General features: G+C 38.3%; 1 protein-coding gene across 3 annotated transcripts in view; it reads right to left on the reverse strand.

Annotated features, from left to right (window-relative positions):
- The window catches only part of TPX2 (TPX2 microtubule nucleation factor), a 55,230-nt gene that overhangs the window by 18,645 nt on the left and 22,472 nt on the right, over positions 1 to 14,113 (reverse strand). For all 3 annotated transcript variants that reach the window (XM_081257199.1, XM_081257197.1, XM_081257198.1), the window contains exons 5-10: positions 13,928 to 14,054; positions 6,948 to 7,076; positions 5,929 to 6,057; positions 4,260 to 4,381; positions 3,139 to 3,290; positions 1,292 to 1,463 (exon numbers count right to left, since the gene is read on the reverse strand). In XM_081257199.1, the coding sequence (XP_081113325.1) occupies positions 1,292 to 1,463; positions 3,139 to 3,290; positions 4,260 to 4,381; positions 5,929 to 6,057; positions 6,948 to 7,076; positions 13,928 to 14,054 (831 nt within the window). The remainder of the gene's footprint in view (positions 1 to 1,291; positions 1,464 to 3,138; positions 3,291 to 4,259; positions 4,382 to 5,928; positions 6,058 to 6,947; positions 7,077 to 13,927; positions 14,055 to 14,113) is intronic.

Raw genomic sequence — 14,113 nt, forward strand, 5'->3', positions numbered from 1 at the left:
TTGCAGAAAATAATTTTTCTATTTGCCAGGACCAAGATTCTAAGAGCAATGTATATAAGACTCTAACAGTCATGTATTATTTGGAAAGTCATGGTTAATATTTACATTTCCATTAGAATAAAGAAAGACATTTCATTATTTTCATAATATAAAATCTGATAGATGGTTACTAGAACATAATAACAATATTAGGAAATGCTGTCCTTAAAGGAATTCATCTGGCTACCTAACATAGCACTAAACAGTGCCTATGCAAAGGCAGAAAAAACTTAGAAACCTTCAAAGTCAAAACAAATAGATTCTGCTTTATCCAGAATACTACCCTACACTCTTGACAACTATTGTATACCACACCTCCACTCCTCAAACTTCTTTATCTTCTTTTCGTAGGAATTATTTTCATAAAGACAGATGCTATTAGATTAGATTACTCTTATCTGTTCACCACCAAATCTACAAACTCACCAGCACAAAAATATACAATGGAGAAAAGACAGCCTCTTCATGGTACTGGCACAAAAAGAGAAATATAGATCAAACTCAGCAGCACCTACACCCATTGCTCTCTTCCACCCTCCTTTCAAAGAACCATCACTCCACTTGTGCTAAGTATCCCTCTCCTACCTGCCTGCACAGGGACTTAGTCATCGGTTATCTCTTTTCTCTCCTCTATCTTCATCTTCTTTCCCTGCTAAGGACCTCTCAGCATACAGACCTGCTCTCCCTATCTCGCACCTCCCTGGATTCTTACATCTATCTACCTCCACATGCACAGCACTTACCATAATTTGTAATGATCTATTTGTTTATCTGTCTCACTGAATTAGAAATCTGATATTGAGTAGCACCAAGTCCGTTTTGCTCACTTCTATACTCCCTTACACCACACAGAGTGTCTGCTTTGTAGTGGTAAAACATTTATTGAATCGCTGAACAAAAAGCACACAACCTTAAGTGAATGGAATGTTTTCATTTTCTGTAGGTCAGTAAATGCACACTGACACATGGTAAAGATAGCCTTGATGTGTAATGACATCTCAGGTTAACTTAATTCCCCTTGGCCAATTATTGATCAGGAGGATCAAGGTGGTTGATGGGTATAAATGGACAGATAGCTGGGTGGTTTGAGAAATGCTCAACTATGTATACATTTGTTGTCTGCATACAGGCACATACCATGCTTTAGTTCAAAAGTGAGGATTTCAACTAAAGGCAAATTTGCGCCTAAGATGTAAGGAAAGGGAATTCTAGGGGAGGCTCCAGCCAGGTATGATACTGGAAAGAAACTTACTAATATCATCCTTCTTGCTCCTCAAGTGATATCTGTTAGGGGTTCGTTTATGGAAGGCTTCGACCTGCTGTGCAAGGGGCACATACGTAGAAGCCGTCTCATCAAATGTTCTTTTCTTTCCCTGGGACAGGTTGAAAGGCATAACAATGGTGCATCCCTTAGTCACTCGGGCCTGAAAAGAAAGAAGTTGTTCCCCAAATGAAGTGTTATGGAAGAGCTCAGATCTACCACAAGCCACAAACTCAGTACAGAGGATCAAAAGAAAAAGGGTCAGGGCTTCCCTGGTGGCACAGTGGTTGAGAGTCTGCCTGCCGATGCAGGGGACACGGGTTCGTGCCCCGGTCCAGGAGGATCCCATGTGCCGTGGAGCGGCTGGGCCTGTGAGCCATGGCCGCTGAGCCTGCGCGTCCGGAGCCTGTGCTCCGCAACGGGAGAGGCCACAACAGTGAGAGGCCCGCGTTCCGCAAAAAAAAAAAAAAAAAAAAAAAAGGGCCTGTGTAAATCCAAGATTATTCTTCTTCTTAAGTTGTCAGTCCTTGAGCAAGGGTTATAAACAGTCTATTCCCATCTTTTAAAAAGGGGGAGAGGGGAATTCCCTGATGGTCCAGTGGTTAGGACTCTGTGCTTCCACTGCAGGAGGTGTGGGTTCAATACCTGGTTGGGGAACTAAGATCCCACAAGCCACAGAGCGTGGCCAAAAAAATTTAAAAGTAAAAATAAAAATAAAATGAAAAGGGGGAGAAAGCAACTAGCACTTAACAAATTATCTGTTCTGTAAGAGTACATAAGGTGATTTTTCCCAAGCATGTTAATGTTTTTTTTGTTTGTTTTTTGTTTTTTTGTTTTTTGCTCTACGCGGGCCTCTCACTGTTGTGGCCTCTCCAGTTGCGGAGCACAGGCTCCGGACACGCAGGCTCAGTGGCCATGGCTCACGAGCCCAGCCGCTCCACGGCACGTGGGATCTTCCCGGACCGGGGCACGAACCCGTGTCCCCTGCATTGGCAGGTGGACTCTCAACCACTGCGCCACCAGGGAAGCCCATGTTAATGTTTTGAAGCAATCAAGAGCAAGTTTTCTTAGAAGCGAGAAAAGCTACAAAGGTATCCCATTCCCCAGTCCCATTTAAAAATTTTTAATTGGGCTTCTGGACCTGAATCAGGTCAGGCAGCTGCCTGAATCAAATTCTCTCCACACATCCTACCAAAAACTGACTGATGAAGAAGCCTACTCTTTGGGTCATTAATTTTGATAAAATTGGTCTCTGATTGGAAACAGAACTCTTCAAGGACTTACGTCCCAAAGGAAGAAGCACAACCCCAGGATTTAAGACTGCAAAGGACTGACTTCACCAAGTGATGATGGTGACTGCAAATGCAAGGAGAAATGCTTAGTGCTAGAATTTTTATTTAGGATTGTTACTGTTTTTGTTAGTGCTCTGGTAACAAAACTGGGTTTGAGTGGTCTGCCCCAATCCCATTTTCCCCATAAACCCTGTTATATTTTGCACACAACTTTGCAGACACAAGATTTTTTCAAAAATTTTGTAATAGCACAAGCTGTAACAAGCCTGTACCTACAACTTGCCACACATAATTCTATGTGTTTTGTGTACAATTCAGTTTTCTCAATTCAGTTTTCACAGCAACTTGATAAGATGCTTCCCAGAGACATAGAGTGATTTATCCAAGATTATACAGCTAACAGGGGCAAAGTGAGGATTCAGACATATCTTAACTCAAAAACATATGCTCTTCTCAATTATATTATTGTAACTAGTGACCACAAATACTACACCAGAATCCTCACTGAATTACTAACAAGAATATTAATTTAGTCTATCAACTTACAGGAGACGGAGGATGCTTTCGCAGTTCAGATGTAAAGTTCACTTCCTTATACTCCTCCTGGTTCTTAGGATGTTGTTTGATTCGCTCATCTGTGAGGAAGTGGAAGTCAACTGATTTGGTTACCTGGCTCACTGATTTCTTCACAGGGAGCCCTGAGGGAGGAGCAGAGTAAAACACACAGATAACACTAAGAATAGAGAACATAAAGTAAGTCCCCTTTTATCCAGTCCTTTTGGTATTTCTATTACCATGGATCTAACTTTGTTTACTCTCTACATATAAGCCAACACTTGAAACAGTCCTCAGGGACACCAATATATGTGCCTTATTCATTTAGTACTATTGGGTTTGAGGCCTTTCAGTCAGAGGCAAACTGTTGTAAGGTAGCACAGGGGAGAAGAATCCCACCTCCCAGTTGTGGTCATAGCTCTGGAGACAGAGAAACTGGAATACTTTTGATAGGAAAAGCTATGAATTGACTTTAAAAGCACACTTAACTAAGCATCTCCAAGAGGGATACCCTATAAACTCCAGAGATGCTTTTCAACCCAGTAAGCAGAGCTTCACAGCTTTGACTCCACCAATGATAATTATGCCAAAGCAAAGCAGAACTCTGATCCCTTCAGCTCTCTCAGTCATACTTTCCTCCATAACTACAACTGGATTCACTCAGCTGTCTTTTCCTCTGACTAGGATAAAATGGGAAGACAATAACAAAAAGCTGGTCTGCCCAATTGCTCTATCTTCTGTCTCAATCCTAGTTCCTTCTTATTCTAATACAAAGAAAAAGAATTAGGAGAAAAAAGGAAGGAGGAATTAACTCCACTTAGAGAAATGAGGTAAGGACTCATGGAAAAAGGCCTCAAAAGATGGGTGTGACTTCTTCAGTTAGAGATGGAGAGGAACAGCATGCTCTAAGAAAGGACCAACATATGTAAAATGTTCTAGGGAATGATCACTGGGATATGAATGGTACCCATGTCCAGGTTTCTAAATAAACACATCTTTTTATGCTGACTACTGACCAAGAAAGACTTTTGTGCTTTAGAGACTTCAAAAACCCTACCAAGATTATGAGAAGCACCCCCTCATAAATCAGACTCAATCAGAACCAAGCTGACCTGCTCCTGCAAGAGCAAATCTCTTGAATTCTTCATTCCTTTTCCGCATCTCTACCACCTCTTGCTGCATTTTCATTCTCTTCTCCAACTCTTGCTCCTCAGTACTTTTTAGAATCTTCTGCCTAAAAGGCAAATCAGTAAAGGAGATGGGAGAGGAGAGGAGAGGAGAAAGTGACTCAGTGGTTAAAAAAACCTAAAGGCATTATATAGATTAGATTTTTAACCTGTGATAAAATAACCATCAAAACCAAAAATTATTACCTAATAAATTGATATTAACTTAGATAACACTATGAAAAAAGATACAAAATTTATTCCAAAATATTGAAAAAGTTTCCGAAAAAACAGCTAAAATAGACTATAGAAGCTATTACAAAATATCCATAAATTTGACTATATAATGATTAACTTTTATGCTACAAGAAAAACTAAAACTAAAATACCAGTAGTAATATTTTCAACAAACATGGCAAGAGGTTAATATACATAAAATATATACTGTGATAGAGAGAACAGACTTAGGAGTAAAGCCAACGAGAATTCAAATCCCATCCCTGTTGTTTCATTTTCTGCCTATGTGATCTTGAGAAAACTATTTAACCTCTGTGAGCCTCAGTTTTCTCCAATGTAAAATGGGTAATATGAATACTTGTTCTCACAGAATACTTGTGACTATTAAATCAGATAATGTTTCTGAAATACTGGACACATAGCAAAAATTCAATTTAAAGTAGCCATTCTTAAAAAAAAATAACAATAAAATAAAGTAGCCATTCTTAGTAATGAGAACATCACTAAGACCACTTATAGATAAATAGAAAAGGAAAACAGATGAGTCACCCAAGAGGAACTTTGGAAAAGATGCTTACAGTAACAGTTATACAATCTTGTCAGCAAACACATAAAAATTAAAATAATTTGATGCCATCAACATATCAGTTAAATTTGAAACAATTTTTAAAGTAAAAAATTCAATGCAGATGAGACTACAAGGAAATAAAAATATTCATTCAAAGTTGATGGCACTGTAAATTCACACATTCATTTCAGAAATAAAATTAGCAATAAATATCAATAGCCAGAAAACTGACCATAATCTTAGATCAAGGAATTTCTCTTTCCTTATCCTGAGGAGACTACTCAAAGAAAAGGATCTGCCTGTAAAGATGTTCATTGATTCCTTATAATAGTGAAAAATCGGAAACAGCATTTTCAACAGGAAATAGTTAAATGTAATTTGATAGAATGCTAACAATCTATCAAAAAAAGGGTAAATGTGAAGATTTTGTAGCAGTACAGAAAATAAAATAGTCTCATAGCGAATGAATAAAGCAGAACCCAAAGATTGCTTATACACTGATTGTAAAAATATGTATTTTACTTGAGTAAAGTCCAGAAGGGAGCTTGGCAAAATAAAAACTGTTCAATTTAGGTAGTAAGAACCTTCACTAACTTTTTCCTTCTATATTTCTTTTACGTTTGTTTTAATAGTTAATTTTTTTCAATCTGTAACACTCAAACACCCACAAGGACGTAAAACAATTTACCTTACCATGGTTACGGCTTTCGGAGTTTCCCAAGCTCCATGTGCATCAAACAGACTGTAGATGTACCCATTTGTAATTTTACTCTACTGACTCTAAAGCTGAAATTCAGGATAGAATCATACCTTACAGGTGGGATACAAGGCACAGTATGTCTGCCCTTGGCTTTCTCTGGGGAAGACTCATTCTTTTCAGAAGTATCTTGATGAGCACTGCATTCTTCCTCTTCCTCTGGCTTCTTTTTATTGTGAGAACTTGAGTTGAAAAGGACAAAAAATATACTCTCAATTCCCTACAGCATATCCTGCTCTACCCTCCTCCCCAGATCTACCACACATGGCTTAAATTTTCTCATTCTTTAGGACAACAACCATGTTTCAACAGCAAGATTCTTCCAATAGTATCATCAGATCATATATACCAATGGCTACAATGGGTGAACTTTGAGAATGCCAATAGAAGTCAGGGTAAGAGTTGTCTGATGATGGTTCAGGAGGGTAGGAAGAGATTCCAACTGCTCATCATCAACTGAACAAATGCCAGACAGCTAGTTGTCTTCTCAATATTTATTCCACTTTCTTTCTTATTAACAGAACCCTAATTTTGCTTGGGGCAGCAATGTATGAAGGCAAAAGTATTGTACTTGCTTCAATGGTCTCTACTGCAACTAGAGGGGATCTAATTTACAGTTCAGTCAACTGAGGTATAACATAAGTGTTTCTGGAAAATATTTCACTTTCCTGATATGGGTGCTGCCCCTCTCTTTGCCAGACCCTTCTTCTTCTCTCAAACATGGATATGATACCTAGAGATATAGTAGCTATCTTCAGGTAATGAGGCAACAAGCACTAAGAAGAAGCTAAGAAACAGAGAGCAGCCATCTTGAGCAACAAGTATGAAAAAAACCCCTAAGACTCAAAGAGATGTCATTGAACCAAAGCTAGCAGCAAACTACTTTCAGACTTCTGTGAAGCAAATAAATCACTATTCCTTAAACCTCTCTAGTTAAATAGGCTATTACCTTCAGCAAAATACATTCCTAACTGATAAAAATAAGAACAAGCACCATGTATTCTGCTTCTTATTACTATAGGAGCAAACGGGGTAAAATCTATGTCAAAAGACAGAAGCTGTGGCTACTTACACTCTCATTTTTTTGGAGGGTGGAATTTCATTGATGATTACAGGAGTAGCACATCTCTTGGCTTTCATTTGTACATGATGTTTTTCTTTCCGTTCCAAATTCTTCTGAGCAGAGAGTCTAAGAGATCTTCTATGGTAGAAGAATTGACAAAACTTATTTGTAATGAATACATCTCCTATATATGCAAATACTCCTCAGAAATGTGAAAATATGTCGAACTACAAAGGGCTATAAAAAGTGGTATTATTTCTGCTCTAAAAAAAAAGTGGCATTATTTCTGCTCTAAAAATCTAATACCTTCTTGTCTTACTGATAGTTTTTGAAAATTCACCATAAAATGTTGGTACTTAAGTGCATTGGTGTTTGTAAATTAGACCTCAATAGAGCTGATTTAATTTTGTAAAAAGGCACTGGCAATCACCTAGTACAACTCCCTCCTTTTGGAAGTATGAGTAAAAGTAAAAAAAGATGAGGTGATTTGACCCTGTTACACAGCTAATTGCTGTCAGACTTAAAATTAGAAATCAGACCTCCTGGAAATTTACTACCAAGTGTTTATTTTCTCTACTTTCTTTTAGCCATGGCCCCCTATTTTTGTTAAAATATATAACACATAACAAAAAGTACACAAAACAAAAATTAAGTTAAATGATTACAGAGTGAAGACTCATGAAATCACCACATAGACTAAGAAACAAAACACTGGCAGCAGATGCTATCTTGACTTTTACAGTAATGATTACTTTTTCTTTATCATTTTACCATACAGACATGCATTCCATAAATATGGTCTGTTAGTTTGGAAAGGAAACAAAAAACGTTATGTAATAATCAGACTACTGCAAGCATTTTTTCTGTCTTGGTTTATTTTACTCAACATTATGTTTGTGAGATTCAACCACACTGACTCACATAGTTCTAATTCACTGATTTTCAATGCTGTGTAACATTCATCGTAGGAACATACAATTATTTATGCAGCCTACTGTTGATTCTCACATAATGTCTCTTGATGTACACATTGTTGTTGGGTATGTTAAGTTGTAAGGTTGCTAGGTCATTGATAGACATTGGTTTATCAACTAAAGTTATTTTCCAAGGCGCTTGTACCAATTTATGCTTACACTGACTAATTTACGAAGTCTACACTACTCTACATTCTCCAAAACAGTTAGTATTGTTGGACGACTTAATTTTAATCATATAAATTGGTATAGAGTAGAAACTCATTGTGGTTTTAATTTGCTTTTCCCAGTGAGACTGAGCACCTTTTCACATGTTTTCTGGTCATTTGGCCATCCTCTTTCATAAAGTGCTAGTTAAGTCTCTTGGTTGTTTTCTACCACATTGTCAATCCTTTTCTAATTGATTAGTAGGAATTCTTTATATTCTGTGAATATGAGGCCCTTTGTAGGTTTTTAGTGTTACAAATATCTCCTCTCAATCTAGGGGTTGGCTTTTCACTCTCCTTATGGTATCATCTGATTAGACAAATATGCTCAAATACAACAACCTCCTTCCCTAAAAGCATGTCAGTGTTTTTCTGTGTGGATTCTATTTAAGAAATCTTCCACTATTCCAAGGTCATGAAGATATTCTCCTATATTTCCTTACATGAGCTTTAGCTTTCACATTTAGAACTACAATCCACCTTGTACTGACTGTTTTCTATGGAGTGAGGTAGGGGCTAATTCTCATTTTGTTTTATGTGGCTATCCATTGTCCAATCATTGTTTATTGAAGGGGGAAAAATAAAAACACCCTCTCCCCAAAGGTCTGCAGTACCACATTTGTCATATATTGTGTCCATATATGAGAGAGTAAGCTTTTATTTGATTCCATTGGTCTCATTTATCCTTGGGTAATACCACAAAGTCTTAATTACTGTAGCTTTATAATATTGTTATCTACTAGAATTTATCAATGTCCAAAATGAAAACCTTTGGGATTTTTGTAGAGATTGCACTGAATCTATACATCAGATAAAGAGATTTGACATATTTACATTACTGAGTCTCTCAAACCATGAACATGGTTATGTCCTGCCATTTATTTAGATCTTGCTTAATTTCTCTCAAGTCTTAAGATGTATTAGTACATATTCAAATTTTTATTAGATTGCATAGAGTACCTAATTTTAAAATCTTTATCATAAAGAATTTAAAACTTAGTAAAAAGTGAAGAGAATAATATAATGAACCACCAGGTACTACTCATTTCAGCTTTAAAAATTTCAACTTATAGCCAATCACACTGTCAATTTTCCCTCCATCCACCCCACCCCCAGCTTTTGAAGCAAATCCCAAATTTCAGATCTTTCATCTACAAATATTTTCATACCAATCTCTAAAAGTACTCATAAAAACAATTACATGGAGTAATGCAGAGTGCATTTATCATGCAAATCTTCTTGTATATTATTACAAAATGTACACAATATATAAAAATATGACTACTTGAAGGCACTGAAAAGTGACCAAAAGCAGGCAGAAAAAAGAGAAACATTTATCCATGAAAAGCAACTACAAAGGTTAAGAGTTATGAGTTAGTAGCTTTTTTGCCTGAGGGCACACCCCAAATGCGGCAGCTCCAGCAGCAGAAAACTCTAATCTCACTGGCTGTAGATAATGGAAGATAGAATTCAGGCCAGTACAGCAGCTGGAAACTTAGGAGGAAAGTCCCGGAAGTGAAAGAGCTACAGAAAAGGTATCACCCAAAGTCTGAGCCAAAACTCTGCACAAATTCCTATGTATTACTATATATGCTAACTATGCATGTTTAGAGGAGACTGGGGGGCCCAGTGAAAAAGCAGAAACTGGTGAGGTGCCCATCCTTAAAAGACATAAATGCACTAGGTAAGACTGGTGAGTTCGCTGGTTTTTATTTGATTCAGTGCATTCCCCAATGTGTATATAGTAGAATGGCACACAGCTAAAGTCTTACTAGCTTTAGGTATCAGAAGACAAACATTAGGGCTGGCAAAACAACTGGAAATTTAGAGGCAAAATGAGAAGCAAGAGAACCAGAGAGGATGAACCCTTAAGCCTGAGTATAAACTCTACTTGGTCTTGGCTGACCACTAACATTTTCAGGCACAGGGGAGACTCCAGGGAGCCAGACTAAAAAAACAACTGTATATGTAGATATATGAATGGCCAGTAATCACATGAAAATGTGATCAACATCATCAGTCATCAGAAAAATACAAATTAAAAACACAATGAGGGGGCTTCCCTGGTGGCGCAGTGGTTGAGAGTCCGCCTGCCGATGCAGGGGACACGGGTTCGTGCCCCGGTCTGGGAAGATCCCCACATGCCGCAGAGCGGCTAGGCCCGTGAGCCATGGCTGCTGAGCCTGCGCATCCGGAGCCTGTGCTCTGCAAGGGGAGAGGCCACAACAGTGAGAGGCCCGCCTACCGCAAAAAAAAAAAAAAAAAAAAAAAAAAACACAATGAGGGACTTCCCTGGTGGCTCAGTGGTTAAGAATCTGCCTGCCAATGCAGGGGACACGGGTTCCAGCCTTGGTCCGGGAAGATCCCACATGCCGCGAAGCAACTAAGCCCATGTGCCACAACTACTGAGCCTGTGCTCTAGAGCCCACGAGCCACAACTACTGAGCCCACGCGCCTAGAGTTCATGCTCCACAACAAGAGAAGCCACCGCAATGAGAAGCCCGCACACCGCAACGAAGAGTAGCCCCTGCTCACTGCAACTACAGAAAGCCTGAGCATAGCAACGAAGACCCAACGCAGCCAAAAATAGATAAATAAATAAATTTATTTTTTTAAAAATACAATGAAATATCATTAAAGAGACTGACAATACCAAGTGTTGGCCAGGATATGGAGCAACTGATACTCTCATATACTGCTAATGGGAATGTAAAATGGTACAGTCACTTTGGAAAAATTCTGTTTGTTATAAACATACACTTAGCAGTACAGTCCAGCAATTTCACTCCTAGGTATTCACCCAAGAGAAACAAGTCCTCACAAAAATCTATAGGCAAACTACTCGTAGCAGCTTTATTTATCATAATCCCAAACTGGAAACAACTCAAATGTCCTCAACTGGTTAATGGATATACTGTGGTATATCCATCCAACAGAATTTATTATCAGCAATAAAAAGGAACAAAATATTAATATATGCAATGACATGAATGAATCTCAAAAGCACATGCTAAGTGAAAGAACTCAGATATAAAAGAGTACATACTATACAATTCCATTTATAAAAATATCTAGAACAGGCAAAGTTAATCTATGGCGACAGAAATCAGAACAGTGGCTGCCTCTGGGTGGGAGGCGGGAAAGTGAGAAGGCAGAAAGAACAGTAAAAGTTGAATTTAAAGGGAGAGGAATGAGGGAATGTACTGAGGTGATGGAATTTGTTCTATATTGGTATCGTGGTTGCATTATAGACTTGTCAAAACTAATCAGACTGTGCCCTCAAGAGCGGTACATTTTTCTATATGCATATTATACCCCAATAAAATTAGTTAATTTTTTTTAAATGGACAGGGTTTCATTAAAAATTAGAAGGAAAGAAGGCAAAGTACATGAAGACATGGCCATTTTGGACCACTACTTAAATTCAATTTACAATGATATTATCAAGTCAGGAGAAGAATTGCTGAATGTCTTTAGGGAGAAGTTGCTAAGGGATGAGACTAAAAAAATTAAAACATATATGTGGGGCTTCCCTGGTGGCACAGTGGTTAAGAATCTGCCTGCTAATGCAGGAGACACGGGTTTGAGCCCTGGTCCGGGAAGATCCCACATGCTGCAGAGCAACTAAGCCCGTGCACCACAACTACTGAGCCTGCACTCTAGAGCCTTCGAGCCACAGCTACTGAAGCCCGTGCGCCTAGAGCCCGTGCTCCGCAACAAGAGAAGCCACCGCAATGAGAAGCCCGTGCACTGCAACAAAGAGTAGGCCCGCTAGCCACAACTAGAGAAAGCCCACACACAGCAACAAAGACCCAATGCAGCCAAAAATAAATAAAGAAATAAATAAATTTATTTTAAAAATATATGTGGTAAAGCAACACCTGCATGGAAAAATTATTATTATAGACTAAGGCCTTATTGACTTTTAACTATTCTGAGTCAAAGGAGTTTTGGCCATCTTTTAGCTTATCCATCAAAATCATGTGAGAAGAAAATTGTAGGAAATTTGTATGATTATCTATACCTTCCTATTCCATCTGCTATTCTTTTCTAGATTAGGCATCCCTAGACTAAGACAAATCTGAGATCTAAGATAAATGGCACTAATGTTTTACCTCTTTATGCATTTTCATAATGGAGTCTCATTTACACACTACTACCACATGTTATCCTATTTGGCCATTTCTTGCAATAAGCCTGAGAGAGACGGTTATTCTCAGTAAACTAAGGTTTTGAGTAGTAGAGATACCTGCCTTTAAAACAAACGAAACAAAAACAATTCAGGTCTTCTGACTCTGTGAACAGCTGGCTTTCTGTCATACCATCATTTCCAAAAAGCATTCAAAAATTCATTCAGAATGTGGGGCAATTTTAGTAATCATATACATATTCAAAATGCAGAAGCCAAGACACTAGCACTATCTTGGACTCTGAAGGAATCTATAGGATACTGGGTCCCTTTTCCATAGGGACTTAACAATCTAAACATGGAACAGAAACCATAGAATCAACCTGGAGCAATCTCTTAAATTTCCTGTGATAGCTGGTTGAATCTCACAGAATTTTTCAATTAAAAGGGGCTTCTTCACCAGAAAAGATTAAAATAAGCATGTATGATACCATCTTCAAAAGGTGATCCCCTTATACCAGCATGAGGCTGGTAAAGGGTAATTTCATTATTTCTGAGCAATAGTATTATAAATACTCTGCCATTCCTCAATATTGTTGACAACAAAGTATAAAGCATTAAATAGTTCTGGAATTTATTTATTTATTTTCAAATATTTATTTGTTTATTTGGCTGCACTGGGTCTTAGCTGCGGCACTTGGGATCTTCATTGCAGCATACGGGATCTTTTAGTTGTGGTATATGGAATGTTTAGTTGTGGCATACGAACTCATGCCATTGCAGCATGTGGGATCTAGTTCCCTGGCCACGGAACCAACCCGGGCCCCCTGCATAGGGAGCGTGGAATCTTAGCCACTGGACCACCAAGGAAGTCCTCAGTCCTGGAATTTAAACTCTATGGGTGAGTGGTAATTATTAGATGGTGAAAGATTTTTTTTTTTTTTTCTTTTTGGCCATGTTGTGTGGCTTGTGGAATCTCAGTTCTCCGACCAGGGATTGAACCCAGGCCATGGCAGTGAAAGTGCTGAGTCCTAACCACTGGACCACCAGGAACTCCCAAGTGAAAGTTTAAAAAAACCTAATTCAAATAATCTTTTGATTAGTGCCATCTGAAGGCAACTAATATTAAGACTAACAGCTTTGTTTTGGTTAAAAAGAGGATACCGATACAAAGTGCAACATTCAAAGACATTAGATTTTCAGAGGTTCCTAGTGCCAAGAGTACAGCTTACCCCACCCATCCATCCACCCCTTCACTCAAGACTTTATTCAGCTTTGCTCCTGCAAGACACTGTTAGGTACTAAGGATACATGACACTTGCCCTTATGAAGTTTATTTACAACCTATACACAGGAAAAAAAACAAACTTGCCACATATCCATACAAATAAATGTAAATGGCAACCCATGTTGACAGCGCAAATAGCAAGGACTTTGGAACCAAAGTGATCAGTCTGAATCCTGTCTCTGAAATAAATCTGCCTTGGGCAAGCAACTTAGTACCTCTGAGCCCTTATCTATAAATTAAGCATGTTACCTACAACTCATAAGTGTTATGAAGATTAAATAAGGTAACATGAAGAGTCTAATGTAGTATGGGACATATAGTAGGTGCTCCAGTAACTCTTCTTTGAACATTATTAATATAACCACCACTTTTGAACACCAAAACAGTCTTACCTCTGAGGCTGAGCTTGAATATTTCTTGATGTGGTTCCTTTGACTTTCAGAGAAGAACAAGCATTTGTTGGAATGGACTCTTCCACCAGGTTTTCTTTTTCTGCCTCTTTGTTATAAGTGTTGTCAACTGCAAGAAAGCAAAAACTAGTCAGTACTCAAATCCCAAGGAAATGAATTGGAGATGAG

The sequence above is a fragment of the Mesoplodon bidens genome (genome assembly GCF_964165515.1).
Source record: "Mesoplodon bidens genome assembly, chromosome: 15".
In the NCBI taxonomy this organism is placed as follows: domain Eukaryota; kingdom Metazoa; phylum Chordata; class Mammalia; order Artiodactyla; family Ziphiidae; genus Mesoplodon; species Mesoplodon bidens.